Here is a 21,838-nt window from a genome sequence, read left to right on the forward strand (position 1 = left end):
AATAATTTCTTTTTTGCCACCCACTGGCTGTATTTACAATTACAGCATCTGATGACATTTTAACTTGGAACAGATGCTTTAGAAACATCTAATTAGTATAAGTGGTCACTAAAACCTATGAGACTAAAAAGCCTGCCCTTAGTTTTTATAAATACTCACAATAAATAAATCAGCCTGACATGTAACTTTTAAAGAAGGCATAGAGCAAAGAATTGGAGCTCTCTTTTTAAACAATAAAGAATTGTCTTAACATTTGTATCAAAAATTCCAAAAGATCCTTGACTACAGCTTTTTAAAAAAATACTATTTTGGACTTATTGAACTATTTTTATTCCTTTATTCAGTTTCTTGGCCAGACTGCAGCATAAATATGAGAGGACAATGAGTATTTCATTTCTCTTGGGGAAATTCATTCTCGGACTTGTTTGTTTGATCTATAACCCACTTTTTCTCCAGAAACTGAATGCAACTTACATAGGGCCAGGGGTGAAATCCAGCAAATTCTGACAGGTTCTGGAGAACTGGTAGCAGAAATTTTGAGTAGTTCAGAGAACCGGCAAATGCCACCTCTGGCTGGCTCCAGAGTGGGGTGGGAATGGAGATTTTGCAGTATCCTTCCCCTGGAGGGGGCGGGGAATGGAGATTTTGCAGTATCCTTCACTTGGAGTGTGATGGGAATGGAAATTTTGCAGTATCCTTCCCTTGGAGTGTGATGGGAATGGAGATTCTGCAGTATCTTTCCCCTGGAGTGTGATGGGAATGGAGATTTTGCAATATCCTTCCCTTGGAGTGTGATGGGAATGGAGATTTTGCAGTATCCTTCCCTTGGAGTGGGGTGGGAATGGAGATTTTGCAGTATCTTTCCCCTGGAGTGGGGTGGGAATGGAGATTTTGCAGTATTCTTCCCTTGGAGTGGGGTGGGAATGGAGATTTTGCAGTATCCTTCCTATGCCTCGACCACCAAGCCACACCCACAGAACCAGTAATAAAAAAAATTGAATTTCACCACTGCATAGGGCTTGTCTTCTATTTCGTTCCCCATACTACACACCTGTGAGACAGGTTGGTCTGAGCAATAACATAGGACTTATTACATAATAAAATCCCATAGATGAGATTATGTAGCCTTTGAACATATTTCAAGGTAAATGTCAACCAGAACGTATGAAGGGAGGTTCGAGAATAGTAATTTTATATCCCTTTTATACAACTGCTGTGCCTTGATTGTGAGACTTGGACAAGTTTAGCTTTATTTATTCATTGACATACAAGCTACTTTTCTCCCAAAGCGACTTTCTTTTCATGTAATCTTCACAAAATACACCCTGGACCGTTCAAAGTCATTCAGTGAGGTTCTGAGGACAGATTTGAATTTGATAATTTTCAAGTCTGGCCTGATATCAGAATCACTTGTGTCCAGCAGAGGTGGGTTCCTACCAGTTCAGACTGGTTCGGCCGAGTAGGTAGTAACTCGGCTGCCCATGGACCTGAACCAGTTCTATTGTTGGCAGCACCATCTTGATTTTTGGTTCTGCGCATGCGCAGAAAAATTTCCATTGCAGAAATTTAATTTTTTCCATGCGCAGATCTTTTTAGGTGTAAAGGCGCACATGTGAGGAGTGCACGTTTGGCGTGCGCGAGAGCAAAATGAGCAGGCACAAGCAAAACATTTTGTGCACCGAACCAGTAGCAATGCCGGTAGCAACTCTGGTGTCCAGGCTGACTCTCTATATACCAATGTGAGTCTATGTATACTAGGATAGTAGTCACAATGGTAGTCTCCATTGGTCTGATTCTGAAGGGCTTTCCCATGACCTTCTAATGCCCTGAATGAAAAATGATGTTTTCCTCCCTTCTCCAATAATATGCTATTTTTCACCTCGGAGAAACAGCAACCTGGGCTAGTCGGATGTTTTAAGACAACAACTTCCATAAACCCTGACCAGCAGAGATTATGGCTATTGTTATCAAAAGCATCTGGAAAATAACCAGTTATAAGAGAGCCAGTTTGATTTAGTGTTTCAGGCACCGTGCTACAAACTGGGAGACCGTGAGTTCTAGTCCCACTTAGGCATGACTTTGGATCAGTCACTCTCTCTCAGCCCAAGACACCTCATAGTGTTGTTGTTGTAGGGAAAACAGGAGAAGGAGGAAGGTGTGTTGGATATGTTTACCACCTGGAGTTATTTGTAAAAATCACAATGCAAATAAATAAGTAAGTAAGTAAATAAATAAATACTCCTGCTAGAAGAAAAAAAACTTTTTGAATTAACTGTAATGATACCCAAAGAATGTCAGATACTTTATATATACAAAGGACACACACACACACACACACACACACACTGTCCTTTGCCAGCTAGTTTTTCAGCACACTCATTATCAGTATACAGTAAAAGGGTATGTTACATGGTTTATATATTGGTTTCTCTTCTTGTTTTTCTGAAATGTTACTATGCTTCAATCTGTCTGAATCTCCCATCTTGCCCAAGTGGATCCAACAGAAGATACTGATTTACCCCTAATTTTTAGTAAGGCCTATTTTTTTTTTAAAAAAAAAACTTGCTTGGCAGTTTTGAGGCCCTATTTTATCTGCTGATTGAAACAGGATACATTCACCATCTTTCTCTGAGTAGAGGTAGAAGGTTGCTTTAGTTTAGAATTTTGTAACAGCACCATAATCCTTCAAATGATTTTTGTATGCAACACACTTTATTTATTGAGATCAAATAATTATACCACCATATTAATTTATTCACGGAGCAGCCGTACATTGGTTACAACAATCATATAACTGACTACATTGCTTTATGCTAAATGATGCTTTGAACATGTACAGGTTATACAATTATATTATAGAGAGAAACACTTTTGTTTAGAAATACAGATGTTCCGGTTTTATGGTATATTCTCTATAGGCTGCAAATAGAATAAGAAAAAATGAGCCTTGTTTATGTACAGACTGTAGTGTGTATGCAAAATTGGCAGTTCTTAATTGTTTCTTACTCCAGGTATGAGCTGCTCAGTCTGATAAATGTATGGCAAGATCCCCTTATTCCTTCAGTGCCACAATCACTGAACAGAGATACACATCTAAACTATGGAATCCTTAATTCTCTCTGAGCTTGGTTGTTTCCTTGCAGACGTTTCATTACCCAGCTAGGTAACATCACCAGTGCTAGAAGGAAGTGGAATTTGCTTTCACTTTATATACAAGTGACATCTAGACTGGTTGGCTAACAACCAGTTCAATTTGTAAGATAGCTTCCTTCAAAAAACAGTCAAGGACCTATCTCACAACAATAAAGGCAAAGTTCAGTCTGCTTTATGATAGATGTATTTTTAGCACTGGCACTCCATGTTACTTATCTGGGATCTTATCTGGAACAGAGAGAAGAATAAAGCTTAGCGAGATTTAGCAAAAGTTTGATTCTCTTCTCTTGCCATTGATTCTGATCTCTTTCATTCAATTGTTGGAAAGAATGTTTTCCCTTGTAATTATTATATATAGTTTGAGACCAACTGGATCTCTAAGTTAATCATGCTCCCTGCTTAGACATGGCTGTGTCTTTTTCATTGTTAAAATTCTACTTCTGACACTGTTTTGTATTTAGAGGTAGCACCAAATTCAACAGTCAGCAGAATGTCTGATCTGAATAGAAGTCGAGAAAGAAAAAAATTCCTCAACAGTGATGACAAGATAGGACAAACTTTTCTGTAATGTTTTGCAATAGCTGTATTGTGTAGTTGTGTCAGTATCTCCACCTCTGTTATCCTAATAAAATAAATAAATACCTTTGTAAAGATGTAAACACAGTTACTTGGTCCTTATATTATATCCATATGGAATCACACAGCTTCAACATAAATATGGCTCTAGGAACAAATACTGAACTTAATAGGCAGAAAACAGTTGAACAGTTATATATTTCAAAATTTCCTTTCAAGGAAAAATATTTTTGTTGAATACACAATTCAGATTTTGGGTAATTGATCCAACTTTACAGAATAAATAAATTAGTCATATGTACATTATCTAAAATGTTATATTAACAAAACAATTAAATACGAATGGAGAAAAGTTCCATGTTCACAGTCATAATATTCAGTTGTGAAAAGTATGTGGTTTCATGCAGCTACACACCCGACTAACATTCTAATGAAGAAGAATATCAAATAAATATTTTAACCCGTAAAAAATATTGAATTGTATAAACTAGCAGTCAGATAGCAATGGAGAAAATATAGGAGATATAATGCATGCTTTGTCCTACACAGAGTAATCTTCAGAAATCATAGGAAACTTATCTTGCCTCATCATAATGCAGAAGAAAAGCTAATGCTAATTCAATTATATTATGCATATTTTAACCTACAGACTGAAGGCTACAAAACATTCTAACCATACATGTACAAAACTACTGTAAGGGTATTTATACCATATGTATAACAATTAGTTACTTCATTTCACCACTGTGATGAATGCATCATCATCATCATCACTGTCGTCACTATCACCATCATCATCACCATCATCATCACTTACTGGGGGGAACTTCATCATTCACAAACAAACAAGAGCCACAACCCACCTCCAGCAGTTCATATTCACAGACCTTGGATTAGTTGAAACTCGTCGTCACATTAATCTACAAACACTCAGAAATGTGCTATCATCACCATGTTTGAGCTTTCTACAAATGATCAGCGTTAAGGGCTCTCCGAACTCTGCAGTGGCTACATTTGATTAGTAAATGAAGTTGGGCCACTCTGTTGTTGCTGGCCAAATTCATCAACTTGACCATAATTAGTTTGTTGCCCAAAATTGCCTTCCTGTTGGTTATACCCACCACTCGACCCATAGCTATCTTGATTGTAGCCACCTTGGTTATAGCTGCTGGACTGTTTCTCGAGGGTCTCTTGAGGATATCTTGAACCCGAAGAATGCCAACCAGTCTCCTTAAAAACAAACCAGATATTTCCTGCCCAGAGAATAAAGTTCAAGAATCCAAAGACCTAAACAAAAACCAAGCAAGACATTAAATTTCATTTAGGTTTCTCTCTCTCTCTCCCTCTCCCTCCCTCTTGATTATTCACATGATTGTGATTCTTCTTTAAAAAAATGTCTAAAGCCAACTTATTAATTCAAGGTTATTTTTGCCCAGAGAACCTTCCAAAGATGTGGTTAAAGCAAATATTAATCTGTCACTCCTGTAGTAAGGTAGAGATAGAAAATATAAATGAAATGAAAATATAAATGGAAAAAAGTTTACAGCTTTCATTTAGTAAGCGAGCTACAAAAAACTAATTGAAAGAAGAGTTTTATTCTTTGATGTTGGATCTGTGGCTTCACGATGTTGTTACCAGAGGCAGTCAATCATCTATTTGTTTCCTAAAGTAATGTGTTTTTGGAGTGCCATAATATTAGCTATTTATGAACTCATATGATTAAAAGGCCTTTTTCCTCCAAATTCTCCATACTATCTGAAGAAATTAATTTCATATTCATACAACTAGGATAAATACACTTTGATTGTTAAATACAACCAGAATGCTCAATTATTATCTTTTTAAATGCTCCTAATTGCTTACACTATGTGTATTTAAAGAATCAGTGGCACATGCCATTATTATCTTACACTCATGCTGTTATTATTATCCTTTGAAGAATCAATGAATTAGGTTAAATATGGTGGATTCCAACTGAAGGGTGAGAAAAGATAAATGCTGAGTGATTCTGTAGGGCACCTATCATTTTATTTCAGACCCCTCATTTTTTACCAAATAAAAGGAATACTCACAACTGAAGTATTAAGACTTGACATAACAGGGCTGTACACAGGCAAGCATTTGTTGGATTGTTGTTTGCAAGCTGACATCAGTAAGAGGACTTCATCTGGGTCAGTGGCAATCTTGACATCAGACAGACCTTTAGCCCAAGCAGAAGAACCCACAAACCACATGAAGGAGAACACCACTGTCACAACGAAATCCTACAAAACCCAAATCGAACATTGCAAGTTCATGTTTGATAGTAAAAGGTCAGAAGGATAGAATAATCTCAGAATGCATTTGTATTTTCCTACTTATAAAAGTTGTACATGATGTGGAAGCACAATAGTTCAATTCTCAGCTCAACAATTTTCAGGAAAAAAAAGGATGTTATTTGTCAGATGGTTATAAACAATCTCATAGTCTCATAGAAGATCAGTCAAGAGAAGTGATGGGTGGAAACAACCTCTCCCACTGAAAAGTGATGGACTTCTAGCCTGTACATGGCATGGATGGGGTAAAGAGATACAAGAATTTTAATTTCAATATGACTAAAAATAGGCTTTGCATGTGATACCAAGCAGACTTCTTCGTCTTTCTTCCTCTTTTACCACTTCCGGTGTTGGGGGAGGTACAGGTTTTGGTTCTTGCACTTCTGGCAGCCTGAACCATTGTTATTCGATGCTTCTTGTAGTAGTAGTATGTCTTTGATGTTGTCTCTCCATCTTCTTCTGGGCCTGCCTCATGTTCCTGGGCCTTCTCCTTTTTTTCTATATGCCTCGCATGGTATAGAACAGCGGTTCTCAACCTGTGGGTCGTGACCCCTTTGGGGGTTGAATGACCTTTTCACAGGGGTTGCTAAGACAATTGGAACTCTAAACTTTAAACTCCACCTTGCATTCCTTGAAACCCCCCCCCGTGGTATGGGCTCTGGAGTCATCGCCAGCCACGCAGAGTGTTGCCGCATCTCCACGCTGTGGAAAACAGAGGTGCGCACGCACACCCCATACAATTACAGCCTCGGAGACTTTGTAATGGGGGGAGTTCTCACTCTGACAAAGCGCTGCCTTGTCTTTTACAGCCACCTCGTTTCCAATGGGGGGAGAAATCCTCTGCATGGATCCCCCCAATTGGAAACGAGATGGCTGTGAAAGATGTGTGGGGAACGGAGCCCATCTGCGGGGAGAGGGGTCCCCCTCGCATTCCTCGTCTTCCCGGATGGGCTCTGGAGTCATCACTAGCCGTGCAGAGCCTCGCCATGGCTCCACGCTGTTAAAAACATAGGTGTGTGGCATGTGCACACCCCATAAATTACAGCCTCGTAGACTTTCCCCAAGGGAAAAACGCCGCTGCCAGGTACTTTTAACCTGTGATTAAAGGTGACCACAGTATGTGTGTCTCTGTGTGTGAGAGAGACAGACAGACACAGACAGACACAAGTGACAGAGATGGGGGAGGGAGAGACAGACAGACAGACAGAGACACACAGAGTGAGTGATTAAGTGAGTGAGTGAGTGAGAGACAGACAGACACACACACAGAGTGACAGAGATGGGGAGGGAGAGGAGAGACAGAGAGACACACAGACACACAGAGAGAGGCACACATAGAGAGAGAGACACACACAGAGTGAGTGATTAAGTGACTGAGTGAGTGAGTGAGAGACAGACAGACACACACACACACACAGTGACAGAGATGGGGGAGGGAGGGAAGGAGAGACAGACAGACACACACACAGTGACAGAGATGGGGGAGGGAGGGAAGGAGAGACAGACAAACAGACAGACAGACACACACACAATGACAGAGATGGGGGAGGGAGGGAAGGAGAGAGAGACAGAGAGAGACAGAGAGAGAGACACACACAGAGTGAATGATTAAGTGAGTGAGACAGACAGACAGACAGACAGAGATACACACAGAGTGAGTGAGAGACAGACAGACATATACACACACAACAGCGTGACAGAGATGGGGGAGGGAGGAGAGAGCAGAGAGAGAATGACAAAGAGAGACAGAAGGGGAGGGAGAGAGAGAGAGAGAGAGAGAGAGAGACAAAGAGCAACACACAGACAGAGACAGACAGACACAACACACACACACAGAGACAGAGAGACAGAAAGATAAAGAAAAAGATATATTCTCTTAATATATAGATATATTAAGAAATATTTCACAATATATAATTACATATTGTTTTGGTGATTAATCACTATGCTTTAATTATGGTCAATTTGTAATAATGAAAATACATCCTGCATATCAGATATTTACATTACGATTCATAACAGTAGCAAAATTACAGTTATGGAGTAGCAACGAAAATAATTTTATGGTTGGGGGTCACCACAACATGAGGAACTGTATTAAAGGGTCGTGGCATTGGAAAAGTTGAGAACCACTGGTACAGAACCTAAGGCAATCGAGAGTCCAGCCCCATGTCCACCTCAAAAGAGGTGGTAACAGGACAAGGTAAGGGACTCCTAAGATTGGGCGAAGCATGGCCTTTTGCCACAGGACCGCTATGGCAGCCATGAAGGCCATCCTGAGTCACCTTGAAATGGCCTGGCTAAAGGGCCTCTGGTGAAGTTGTGACAGGCCCAGAAAGCTGCAATGGATAACATATTGCTACAGAAATTACAAGGAAACACACAGCAGACACTGGATTCTTTTTTCATCATGGCTTATTTAGCTTGTCTACAATAAATTTACTGATCAGAAGCTTTCTGCCCTTGAATTTCTTGTATCCAGTCCAGCTTGCCAGGAGAAGCCTGATTCCTCCTTCAGTTTGGATGGTGATTTCTTAGGATAGTATGTCGAGCACCTTCTCTAATCTGGTGCTAGAACTGATAAGGTACAACTCTTGACATTCCTAGGAGTCTTTGGTCAAGACCTCTGGAGAGTCATAACTTGACAAACACCTCTATGGCCAACATGGGAGATGCGAACCTCCACTTGCATTTACCAAGAGAAAGAAATATTGGAAGTTGCCTTATCCTGAGATTGAGCTTTGGTTCTATCTAAAGAACACAGGATATACTGATTGGTAAGCTGCTTTCCACACAGTTTCATCAAAGTATTTCCCTCCCAATCCTATATGGAAAATAGGTTTGGAACATCTGGATAGCAGCTATAAGATTAGCCTTCAATGGAGGAGGGCAGTGGTGGTGAAACCTTTTGGCACCGAGTGCCCAAACTGCAACCCAAAACCCACTTATTTATCTCAAAGTGCCAACAATTTAACCTGAATAATGAAGATTTACTACCTAAAATGAAGATAAACTAGGCAGATTTCAGCTAATTGTTCTAAGAAAAATGTGACTTTTTTCTCCCCTCCCCTTTTTTCTGTTTTTGAACTATTACCTTTAGCAACAACAAAAAAGAAAAACTTTGTAATAGCATTTCTCTTTTCTCCCTTTCACCATCCCTACCTCCCTCTTCCCCCTTTGTCTTCCCCTCCCCATCTCTGTTTCTCTTCCCACCTCTCTCTCCTTCTCTCACTTTATCACCTTCCCTTTCTCTTTCCCTCTGCTCTCTCTTTCTCTTCCCCCCTTTCTCTCTTCTCCTACTTCCTCCCTCTTTCTCTCTTTTTCCTTCCCACCCCCTCTCTTCCCCCTTTCTCTCTCTTCCCCCTCCTCTCCCTCCTTCTCTCTCTCTCTCTCTCTCTCTCTCTCTCTTTTCTCTTTCCCTCCCACCCACCTCTCTTTCTATTTCTCCCCTGCAGAATCTCGGCTCACTCTGACTCCTGGATGCCATCCGGGAGGCGAAAGCAAGCCGAGAAGCCTCCGTTCTTCCTCCTTACCTTATCCCCCCCCCCCCTCAATCCTTTCCCAGTTGCTTTGTCCCGCTCAGGCACTTGAGAGGAGCCTGCCGCACATGCTTTCTCCCAAGCATGGGCTCATTTCAGGAGAAGAATGTGTGGTGACAAAGAAGCGTGATTTAAAGAGACAGGCGACCCGGGGCGGGGCAGGGAAGTGGCAAAGAAGAGGTGGCGGCAACAGCGGCGGCAAGAGCCCTGGCACGCACCCCTCCTCACCTGCCACAGCTGCCAGGGCTTCTCCTTTGTCATGGGCTTCAGGAGGAGGAGGAGGAAGGGACCCATCCTCTCCCATTGGGAAGCTAAATTTCACTGTGCTCCTGCTCAAGGTAGCAACAGCAAATGTACCGTGACAAGGAGGAAGGCTGTTTCACGTGGCTTTTTAGTCCCACAAATGACAGCTAGAAATGCGATGGAGCTGGGCTGGGGCCCATGGCATGCGTGCTCAGAGAGAGGGCTCTAGTGTCACCTCTGGCACACATGCCATAGATTCACCATCACGGGAGTAGGAGGACAAAGATGCCAGTGGGATCCTTTTTCCTACTTTAATGCTATGCAAAATCTAGCATATTTAATCACTTTTAATGGTAAATTTTAATGGATATTTCTTTTCTCATTGTCCAGATGCATCCTGGCTACTTTCAAATTTTACCTTTATTATTATTATTTTTTGCCAGCCACACTAAATCAAGTCACACTAAATTTGCTTCTATCCCATTTTCAGAGAATCATCCTGTTCTTGACCAGATGGCAGACAGGCAGAGTTCTGAGCCTCATTACCTGATTTCATTCTGAGATTCCATTGAGTTGCAAAAAAAAAAAAAAATTCTTGGAAAACTACCATGGATAATGAGTTTGAACCCCCTATACTCCCTGTTAATCCCTATATCTAGACTAGAGCAAAGACAGATACCATTCAGTTCAATTAGCAAAAAAAAATGTAGCTTGGTTTTTAATTATTGCACATCAAAAATAGTTAACTGGCTAATATAGACTAAAAATTTGACAAAACAAAAGGACACAGAACTTTCCACAGGAAATAATACTGTGGATAATTGACAAGGTTGCACGCAAAGGGAGAGACTTTTGTTAATTTCTGCTGTAACCATATAATGTTCATAGTAAATGACAGCCATACAGGGCATACAGCCATACAGTAGGACATCAGGTGATACCTCTACTCTAACCATGAAATAAGCAATTTGTTGAACTGGGATGAAGTATCCAATGAGCATCCTAGGTGTTGTCACTCAAGACACCAACTTATTTTTTTACTGGGAATTCTCAACCTTGGTAATTTTAAGACATGTGGACCTCAACTCCCAGAATTCCCCAGTCTTGCATTCAAATGTTATTTTTATCCTATATTCAATTTAGTCAATGTTTCCATATTTTGACAAAGACAAAAACACAACACCCCCAAAATAATCTGGCACATTATTTTTTTCCCTAAGAAAAATCCCTAAGGGTGGCAGGAAGTGTAATCCTAATGCTTATGGAAGATGTGGAACCAAAACTGTAGAGGCCATTTTGCATTTTAGAGTGGAGCATTAAGGCCAATTAAGTGCATTTGCATTTAGGCTTTCTTTCATTCAAGAAAGCATTCAGATGAAAATCACCTTGTTGCAATCAGTAGTATTATGTTTCTGTGTGTCCCGGAAAAAGTGGAGGGGAAATGTTGTTTTGGGTTTTTGTCTGGATGCCAAAAAATGTGGCCCTGATTTGAGAGGTGAAGGACAGCCTCAGTTGAAGCCCGAAGACTAGATTTCTTTTGGGTGGGGGACAGTGGTAAGATTTGAAATGTTTTACGACTGGTTCAGTGGATGTGGCTTGGTGGGCGTGGGGTGGCTTGGTTGGCATGGCTTGGTGGGAGTAGCAAGGGAAGGTTACTGCAAAATCCCCATATCCTCCTTCCCCTCAGCTGGGACTTGGGAGGCAGAGAATAGATGGGAGTAGGGCCAGACAGAGGTGGTATTTACTGGTTCTCTGAACTAATCGAAATTTCCATTATCAGTTCAACAGAACTGGACAGAACCGGCTGAATATCACTTCTGGTGGGAGAGTTAAGTACATGCTCCCATTTATGACATGATTTACTCTTGAGTTTCTTAGAGCTGGGTGAACTGCCTAAATAACCTCCCATTTATAGCATGATTATCAGTGCAGACTTCCCTCAGAGACTACAAAAACATAAAGGTGATTTTTTTACAAGGCAGGATAACTCATCCAATTATTTGTGCAGATTGCAGGCAATGAAAATGTCACCATTACAGCTTTTATAGTTTACTGCTACTGTACATTTCCTATTTGTGGATTAGAAATGATGACAGAAGGATAAAAATGCAGTGATGTTAAAACAGAATTATTTCTCCTGATTGGAATGGAATCACAGCAATGGCAAAGAGCAGAAGAACATTGGTTTGAGGTTAGGTGCCGTGCATGATATAGAAATGCCTTTCACATATTAAATAGTAGAATATAATTTTATGAGTAATTAATGCTGCCTGTTGAAGATTTAAATAAACTTGCAACAATTACTTGTAAAGCTAAAGATGCTGGAGTTGGTAGCAGAGGTTTGGTTCCTACCGGTTCAGACCGGTTTGGCTGAATAGGTAGTAACTCGGCCAGCCACGCCCCTGAACCAGTTCTCTCGGCAGCGCCATAAGCGCCGCCATCTTGTTTTTGCATCTGCATGTGCACAGAAGCATTTTTAGTACTGCAAATGCACATCTTGCGCTCATCAAGCATATGCGCATGCATCCCTGACTGAACCGGCAGTAGCAGCAGCCAGAACCCACCCATGGTTGGTAGCTACAGAGCTTCTTGGAATGAAGTTTTTATATACAGATAAAGCTACTTGTCAGCCTCTGCTTTGCTGCTGCTTCGGCTGCCATGAAACGGGGAGGGAGGGCATGGTATTTGGGAGGGGTTACTAATTGTGCTGGAGGAAGATTCTGGAGTACTGCTGCCTGTCGGACTACGCATGCGGAGGAGGTTCCCGCCAAGGCTAACGGCACCGACATTCCATCTTGGTGATGCCTTTCGAAGTTATCTCACACCTGACACTTAGGAGAATTATGATTGGACTGTAACGGGGATGCCAAGGGGTGGGGAATGGGTTATTTTATATATCAATCGCTTTCGCGCCTAAATAGTCAGTCTTCGCTTTGCTATGCTTCTAATCATTTATAATTAGTAAAAGTACACTTGATTTCTACCCATGGAGTCTCGTGGTCTTCTTTCCTAATTACTCAATGAAGAGGTGCTGACATTGCCCTTTTTAGATAATAATTGGAGAGCAAATGTACATCTGCACACCCAGTAATACAATACCAGACAAACAGACAAAACTTCAGATTAATTTTAAGATATTTGAGCTATCTCATTCATAGTTGTCTTTGTGTGTTTATAACGCTGTTGGTCATAGTTATATACAATTATTCTTTGTTGCTTAAACCAAAATGTCAGCACACATTTTCGATTCTATAAACCTTATAAATGCATTTGAGATAAAGCAATTCTGTAACAATAAATACAATCATGTCCATTTTGACAATATCCCTTCAGCTGTTTTCTTTCAGATTTCTGTAATGAGGTCTGTTATTAAACCTTGCTTTTAGACAAAACTTAGCCAGCAAACTTTAAAGCTTTTATATTTCTTTATATCATTCTGGCTTATCCCTATGAAAGGGTTACCCAGTTATGGATTTTGTTTTTCAATGGAACAACCTAAAAAAATTTATTTCCTTTTTAAAAGCTAAAGATATTTAACATATACAGTATATTTTTATGAGGACTAATTCTCAGATTTGGAACAAAGCAGATTATAATCTAAGAAAATCAGTAGCACATGTTTTTTTTTTAAAAAATCAGTAAATCTTAAAAAACCCATTCCAAATATATAGAAAAACGTATATCTCTTCAGGATCTATAAAGTCACGGATGAAGATTTAAAGAAGATAAGATGTTGTATCACCCCCTTAAAGTCTTCCATAGTATTTGTAATATCTATAGAAAGAGATAAATAGCAGTATTTACTCCTCTCAAATGTTCATAACTAAGGTCTATAAAATCAGTGTATCTACATGATGTCAGCATAGACACAATAATCACTAATGACAGCTCTGATTTTTTTTGTCAACAATGTTTACTCGCTTTATCTTGTCAACATCATTGGGAAAACTTTGTTTGCCTTCAAACTATTTCTGTAGGATTCTCAATAACAGTCTCCAAATAACACCAATTAACACCAAATAACCCTCCAAATAACACTATTCAATAATTGTAAAATCTAAGTAGGAAATAGAAAAACCTGCATATCAGATGACAATAGAATTGAAATGAATCCAATGAGAGAGATAACTTAGACAGATGCATCAATTACAAGGACAAAGGTGTTAGCAGTGGTTGAACACATACTTACAATCAAAGGACCCCTGTTGTTTTCACGGTATTTGTTCTGGAAGAAAATGTAAACTACTGTGGCTGCCAAGGAATAGAGGAAGGCAAAGACAGCGATAGTCACAAAGAATTCCGCAGAAGAGGAAAAGTCACCTATTAGTGAAAGTTTTTCTCGCCTGCCTTCACAGGTGGGAGCATCAAAATTCACCTGGTACAACCTAACATTGAGAACAAGAAGAAAGTGAATTGGAATCAGAAAACAGTTCAATCAATAAATCAGAATAGAGCTGGAAGGGATCTTGGAGGTCTTCTAGTCTTCTGATCAACCAGGAGACCCTATACCATTTCAGACAAGTGGCTGTCCACTAGTCTCTTCTTAAAAACCTCCAGTGATGGAGCATCCACAACTTCTGAAGGCAAAGCTGTTCCACTGGTTAATTGTTCTCACTGTTAGGAAGTTTCTCGTTGATTCCCGGTTGCTTCTCTCCTTGATTAGTTTCCATCTATTGTTTGGGTACACTTTCTACAGCATTGAGGTGCATTCCACGTGCACTTCAAATGTCCGTGATATAATGATGCCCTACCAAGTGTTATTCAAACATTCTGTGAATTGATGTATGCTACTTGCACATATACAGGAGGGTCAGCTGTTCAGCTGAATACAGCACAACATTTTGAAGGCTACTTCAAAGATCACATTTCTTTCCAAAGTTGAATGTAACCAACCAATTGGTAAGGTCAGTTATTAAAGATAATAAATACATTTAAAAAAACAATGTTCAAAACACAAACACTACCAAATATCTTTTTCAATGTTTTTCAGACAAATAACCATTTGTTATAACCACTACTATCCATCACCACCCAGACCTTTGCCTCCTTTACCATACTATCTGGGAGAGAAGAGAAGATGAACTATTTCCTCTGCAGCCCCTTGTCATCGACTTGGCCTTTGTGTCCCTACCCCATGAACCAGTGACCTTACTTGCACAACTTTAACACCAATTTTAATATTTGTGCACCCCCCTCCTCTTTTTCTTTTTTCTATGTAGAACGTATGTGTATGCCTGTGAATGAATGAATCCACCTTCTTTTAAATTAGTGTAATTATTTTATTATATTGTTGTATCTTTTTTAAACTGTAGTGGGGTATGTTTGTGGAGAATGCTTGGTTGACACGTATGAGGGGATTGAGAGTGTGGCCTGGAGCCCCCTCCACTGAGTGCAGAAGCAGAAGCGGATGGGGGCCCGGATCCATCTCTCATCCCAGAATGTATTATTTGAATGGCCTGCCGAGTAGAGCGGGGGCCTTGAGAGACAGAGGAGGGTCTACGGGCATGGGGGCGGGCCGGAGCATTATGGTCACGACTGGGAGGGACAGGTACGACGGGAGCTTCAGGGCTAGCCATTACCGGGGAAGGAGGGTTCGCTACATCACAGCGATCTCTCATTCCGGCCCCGATAGCTCAACTCAGGAACCAGGCGGCATGGGAAACCAGGGCCCTGGTCTCAGGCTGCTGCTGCTAAATGCCAGGTCTGTGGTTCATAAAGCTCCCCTCCTCCGGGACTTATTATTAGATGAGGAGGCAGACCTGGCATGTATTACTGAAACCTGGCTGGGCCACGAGGGAGGAGTCCCCCTCTCAGAAATGTGCCCAGAAGGGTTTCAGGTGCACCACCAGCCACGACACCAGAGAAGAGGTGGAGGAGTTGCAGTTATAATCCGGGAATCATTAGTTCTTCACAGAGAATGTCGGGTGTGAGTCCCTCTCCACGAGGTTGGACCTAGGGGGTCAAGTGGGCTTGTTGCTGACATACCTACCTCCCAGCTCTGTCGCAACAGCCCTGCCTGCGCTCCTAGAGTCAGTAGCCGGACTGGCGGTTGAGTTCCCCAGACTGATAGTACTGGGGGATTTCAACCTGCCATCTCTTGGCGAATGCTCTGATGGAGCCCAGGAGTTCATGGCTTCCATGGCAACTATGGACTTGACCCAGGTAATTCAGGGTCCGACTCATGTGGCGGGACACACGCTCGACCTTGTGTTTCTCTCGGGGCAGTGGAGACGTGATCTGGAATTAAAGGGGATTGAGATCTCACCCTTGTCATGGACAGATCACTCCCTGTTGAGGCTTGACTTCTGGAAGCTACTCCCCCACTGCAGCGAGGTGGAGCTGATTAAATGGTTCTGCCCCAGGCGCCTGATGGACCCTGTGGGATTTCAGATGGAGCTTGGGGAGATACCTGACTCCCTTGCCCACAATTCGACAGAGTCCTTGGTCGCTGCCTGGAATACCGCAGCGGCCGGGGCACTAGATCGGATTGCGCCTTTGCGGCCTCTCCACGGCAGTGGATCCAGGAGGGTGCCTTGGTTTACCGAGGAACTCCGAGAGATGAAGCGCCAAAAGAGACACCTAGAGCGACGCTGGAGGGCTAGTAACTCCGAATCTGACCGAACACTACTAAGAACCTTTATTAGGTCTTATCTAGTGGCAATACGAGTGGCAAAATGTGCTCATTTTTTCGCCCTTATTGCATCCGCAGAATCTCGCCCGGCTGCCCTGTTTAGGATAACTCAGTCCCTCCTGAATGGGAGGGATGCGAGTGAACCCTTACAGGGAAGAGCTGAGGAGTTTGTTCAGTTTCTGTCGGACAAAGGCACTCAGATTCAGACGGACCTGGACTCCATTTGGACAGTGCCAGCAGAGATGCCGAGGGAGGGCCTTGATCAAGTTTTGTGGAGTGAGTTCCAGCTTGCCACTCCTGAGGAAGTGGACAAGGCCATTGGAACGATGAGTACCGCCACCTGTCTACTGGACCAGTGTCCCTCCTGGTTGGTTTTGGCCAGCAGAGAGGTGACTCGAGGCTGGATCCAGAGGATTGTAAACACCTCGCTTCGGGAGGGGTCTTTCCCGCAACCTTTGAAGGAAGCAGTGGTGAGATCCCTCCTTAAGAAGCATGCTCTGGACCCAGCGGTCCTCAAAAATTACCGTCCAGTCTCCAACCTCCCATTCTTGTTGAGAAGGTGGTAGCTTTTCAACTCCAGCAGACCTTGGATGAAACGGATTATCTAGATCCCTTTCAGTCTGGTTTCAGGCCTGGTTATGGCACCGAAACCGCTTTGGTCGCACTGACCGATGATCTCCTGCGATCCAGGGATAGAGGGCATTCCTCTATCCTAGTGCTTCTTGACCTCTCAGTGGCCTTCGATACCATCGACCATGGCATCCTTCTGCGGCGGTTGGAAGAGGTGGGAGTGGGAGGCATCATTTTACGGTGGTTCTCCTCTTACCTCTCTGGCAGATCGCAGTCGGAGGACAGAGGTCGACCCCTAGGCCCCTGGAATACGGGGTGCCGCAGGGCTCAGTCCTGTCCCCCCTCCTATTTAACATCTACATGAAGCCGCTGGGTGAGATCATTCGGTGGTACAGGATTAAATACCATCAGTATGCGGACGATACCCAGCTGTATCTGTCTGCCCCGTGCCAACTCAGTGAAGCAGTAGAAGTAATGTGCCAGTGCCTGGAAGCTGTTAGGGTCTGGATGGGAATGAACAAGCTGGCGCTCAACCCTGACAAGACTGAGTGGCTTTGGATGCTGCCTCCCAAAAATAGTCCAGACATTCCACTTTTAAACCTGGGGGTGAAATCTTACACCCCTCAGAGAGGGCCCACAACTTGGGTGTTCTCCTGGACCCACAGCTGACATTAGAACATCATTTGTCAGCTGTGACCAGGGGAGCTTTTGCTCAGGTTTGCCTGATGCACCAGTTGTGACCCTACCTGGACCGGGAGGCACTCCAAATGATCACTCATGCCCTCGTCACCTCAAGGCTCGACTACTGTAACGCACTCTACATGGGGCTGCCCCTGAAGAGTGTTCGGAGACTACAATTGGTCCAGAATGCAGCCGCGCGAGTGATATTGGGTGTACCTAGGTACACCCACGTTACACCTATCCTCCGCGAGCTGCACCGGCTCCCCATTGGTCTCCGAACACGCTTCAAGGTGCTGGTTATTACCTTTAAAGCCCTACATGGCCTAGGACCTGGATATCTCCGTGACCGCCTCCTGCAACATACCTCCCAGTGCCCAATAAGATCGCACAGGGCAGGCTTCCTCCGAGTACCATCGACTGCGCAGTGCCATCTGGCACCTCCACGGGGGAGAGCCTTCTCTGTAGCTGCCCTGGCCCTCTGGAATGATCTACCCCCTGAGATCCGGACCCTCCCCACTCTCTTGGCCTTCCGTAAGTCGGTTAAGACCTGGCTGTTGTTCTAGGTTGACCTTCAGCCCCATTAAGATCGAGTGTATGTTGTTCCCACCTTTAACTCATCTTTGTTCTGTATTTTAAACTTTTTTAAAAAATGCTTTTAAACTGTTTTCATGTAAGCCGTCCAGAGTCCTTCGGGATTGGGCGGCATACAAATCTATTAAAATTGCAAAATTGCAAAAAATTGCAAAAATAAGACTCACCAAATCAGTCACAAACACAATTCATCAAAGGTATTTATTCTCTGTATCCACTCATATTTCAGTTTAAATGCATTTAGTTCTCAGGACCCTTTGTATCTCTAAATATTTTGTGTGTGTGTGTGTGTCTGTGTGTGTGTGTGTATACACACACATGTTTAAGTGTCTATATTTTAACTCAATGTAACTTTTTTATCATATCAAAAATACCTCTGTCATTTATTACCTAATGTCATTTATTATCTAATATTACCTAATACCTCTGTCATTTATTACCTTATTATAAACAGATTATTTGCACAGATGGCTTTTTGATTTATTTAAGGAATTATTTTATTTGCTACATCATTTATTGCTTTCCACTACTGTGCTTTGTTGTCAATCATCTTCAGGGCCCCACGGCAACTGAAGAAATGAAGTGCAGAGATGATGGATGGATGGATTATATATCATCAATTCATTGTTGACTCTCTGCGACCACACAGACAACACAGAGTTGCAATTAAAAAGTAGCACCTCCAGAATTACTTTGATGGCTGCTATTACTATTCTCCCTTATCTTCCTCCTTCCCTAAGCAAATTGTCCATCCGTGAAGATTCTTAGCTTTTTAAAACCACTGAAGTCTTAGAAATGAAGGAGCAGATGAAGAATAAAAGAAAGAGTCACCCAGCACTTTGGTGACACAAATTACCAAAAAGGAGCTGAAGCAATAGTAGCTCTGAATCATCTAGGGAACATTTTTAGCATCAAGAGTAAGTACCGTGTCATTCCAAAAGTCACAGGAAATTGCTGCTCTGAATATATAATTTTCTGCTGACATAAAGGCTTGTTAAATAGGACTGCTTCCTCCATATGCAACCCTGTGTAGTTTTTTTGCGATCACCTCGCTATTTAAATCCACGTGAAATTTCAAACAGCTGTCACTCCAACTACTTTATGAATTTGAGTTGGTTATTAGGCTGCTATTCTGAGATGGTTCAATTCGCTGTTTTGTTCTCCACAATAGCTCCTGAGTTGAAGGTGGCAAACGTGTAAATTGACACATAGCTTTATTCAGAAAGTTGAAAAAACCTTTGAGAGAAGTGATTGAAGTTACTTGACTATAACGTATGTGCCACTCAATCTAACAAAAGCAAGCAATGCACCGTTAAAAAGAAACCAACGTCCCTAACAAAACAGAGCAACAGCCACAACATCTAATTCGCAGCTGGATGATCCCTCTCACCACCAATCTGCCACCAAGACTCTCCGAAAAGTCAGGTTTTGATGGCTTGCTAAAATATAAAAATAAAAATGGCATAACTTAATCTCAGGAGGAATTGTGTTCCAAAGAACATGGAATTATCTCTGTAGTCTGGGAAGAAGAAGTGCTTTAGGAGACAGGACCAAGATAAAGCCCCTTCCCTAATTTTACTTTGTTGGGAGAAGCTGAAATGAAAAAGTTGTCTCACATATATCCAGGTGTTAAGCCATGTCAGACTTTAAAGGTGGCAACCAGCACCTTGAACTATTTCAGGAAGGAAACTGGTAACCAGTGCAGCTCTCACAATATAGGTATGTGTCAATCCTAATGTAGTTGCAAATCCAAAGAAACAAAAATGATACCGATTTCAGGAAGGTATCTTTCATATTTGTCTCGGGTAAAACTAATAATCTTGAAAATTGTAAGACTAAAGTTCCAGCCCTCCTTTTCCTCCTCTCCATATTCCCGCAAGTGCAGGGTCTGCTTTTTGGATCACTGAAGGCCAATTTGCATAGTTGACTGCCTCTCCAGGGTGCAGGTCTGAGGCTTGCATATCTTTGTTGACGGTGTCTTGCCATCTCTGTTTTGGATGCCCACGAGGTCGCCGGCCAATGACTTCTAGTTGGTAGGCAGTCCTCACAACGGTGGAAGATGCTGCTGTCAGGACATGTCCATACCAGTGGAGCCGGCCTTCTCCTATCTTCTCTATAATTGGTGCCACACCAAAAAGTGGTTGAATGGTGTCATTTGTGATGTGGCCAAAAAATGAGAATAAAGTCCCAGCCTCACTTATAGTGGGCTAATTAAGATGGAGTCTCCTTGAAACAGAATCTTCCCATACCTTTTATATCTGGACTTCATTGCCTCTCCTTGGGTAACTAAATGTGTCATCTCCTGCCTTTCTACTATTTCTCACAGTGTTACATGGGAAAACATAGACGATTCCATCACTATAAGAACTAGCACTGATGCTGTTACCTAGTATGAAGCATAGTGGTGCAGTGGTTAGAATGCAGTACTGCAGTACTACGTCTGCTGCCTGCCAGCTGCCTGCAATTTGGCTGTTTGAATCTCACCAGGCTCAAGGTTGACTAAGCCTTCCATCCTTCCAAGGTCGGCAAAATGAAAACCCAGATTGTTGGGGGCAATAGGCTGACTCTGTAAACCGCTTAGAGAGGACTGTAAAGCACTGTATATAAGTCTATGTGCTTTTGCTATTGTGGGTAATGAAACCTCTGCAGGGGAAAAAAAAACCAAGCTCAGAGAGCACCGAGGACTCCTCACTAGATGAAATGCTGCATCTAGATGAGTTGAACCTTCTATGGGATCTTGTTTATTTATTTGATGTATATGCCACCTATCTCACTCTGCAAAGTAACTCTTCAAAGATAACCCCATTTAGAGCACTTTGCAAGTAACTTCCACTTTATGACTTCCAAACAAGAAGCCATAAAAGGCATGGGTGATCATGAGAATAACCTCCCTATCAAGGAATGGCAATAACTTGCACATTGGATAAAGATGTAGAAAAGCCTTCCCAACTGTAGCTGCCAAGTAGGAATGAGAGAGAGGGGGGAGAGAGGGAGAGAGAGTGAGATGAGGAGGGAGGCAGGGAGGGGGGGAGAGAGGGGGGTAGAGAGAGATGGAGAGGAAGGCAGGGAGAGAAGGAGAGAGGGGGAGAGAAAGGGGAGGGAGAGAGAGAGAGGGAGAGAGATGGAAAGGGAGGGAGAGATTGGGAGGGAGAGATTGGGAGGGGAGAGAGAGAGTGGGGGGGGGGGGAAAGCAAAGTTACAAAAAGTTCTACATGGGATGTGGGAACCCTGTCCTGAGCCATATATAGCATATCCTTGATATTGGAAAGCATCCAAGCATGTAGCTAATATAGCTTGCTTAGCCTGTTCAGCCCAACCCAGGCTGTAACAGCTCCAGGCAGCAAGTTAAAGCTTCCACAACATCTCCTGTTCAGCATAAGAACAGGAATCATCAACATACTGATAATTACCTGACCTTGTGCTGCAAGATGATCTCACTCAGCAGTTTCACAGAGTTATTAAATAAGAAAGAAATGGTAAACCTTGTAGATTTCATAACAAAGAAGTTGAGGGCATGACCTCTCTCTTCCTACTACCAC

At 42.3% G+C, this 21,838-nt stretch overlaps 1 protein-coding gene across 1 annotated transcript in view; it reads right to left on the reverse strand.

The window, feature by feature from the left end:
* Nucleotides 1-4,737: 4,737 nt before the first annotated feature.
* SYNPR (synaptoporin) overlaps nt 4,738-21,838 on the reverse strand; it is a 166,384-nt gene continuing 149,283 nt past the window's right edge. The window contains exons 4-6 of the mRNA XM_032211770.1: nt 14,016-14,211; nt 5,802-5,993; nt 4,738-5,016 (exon numbers count right to left, since the gene is read on the reverse strand). Coding sequence (XP_032067661.1) covers nt 4,738-5,016; nt 5,802-5,993; nt 14,016-14,211 — 667 coding nt within the window. The remainder of the gene's footprint in view (nt 5,017-5,801; nt 5,994-14,015; nt 14,212-21,838) is intronic.

The sequence above is a fragment of the Thamnophis elegans genome, chromosome 2 (genome assembly GCF_009769535.1).
Source record: "Thamnophis elegans isolate rThaEle1 chromosome 2, rThaEle1.pri, whole genome shotgun sequence".
NCBI classification, from domain to species: domain Eukaryota; kingdom Metazoa; phylum Chordata; class Lepidosauria; order Squamata; family Colubridae; genus Thamnophis; species Thamnophis elegans.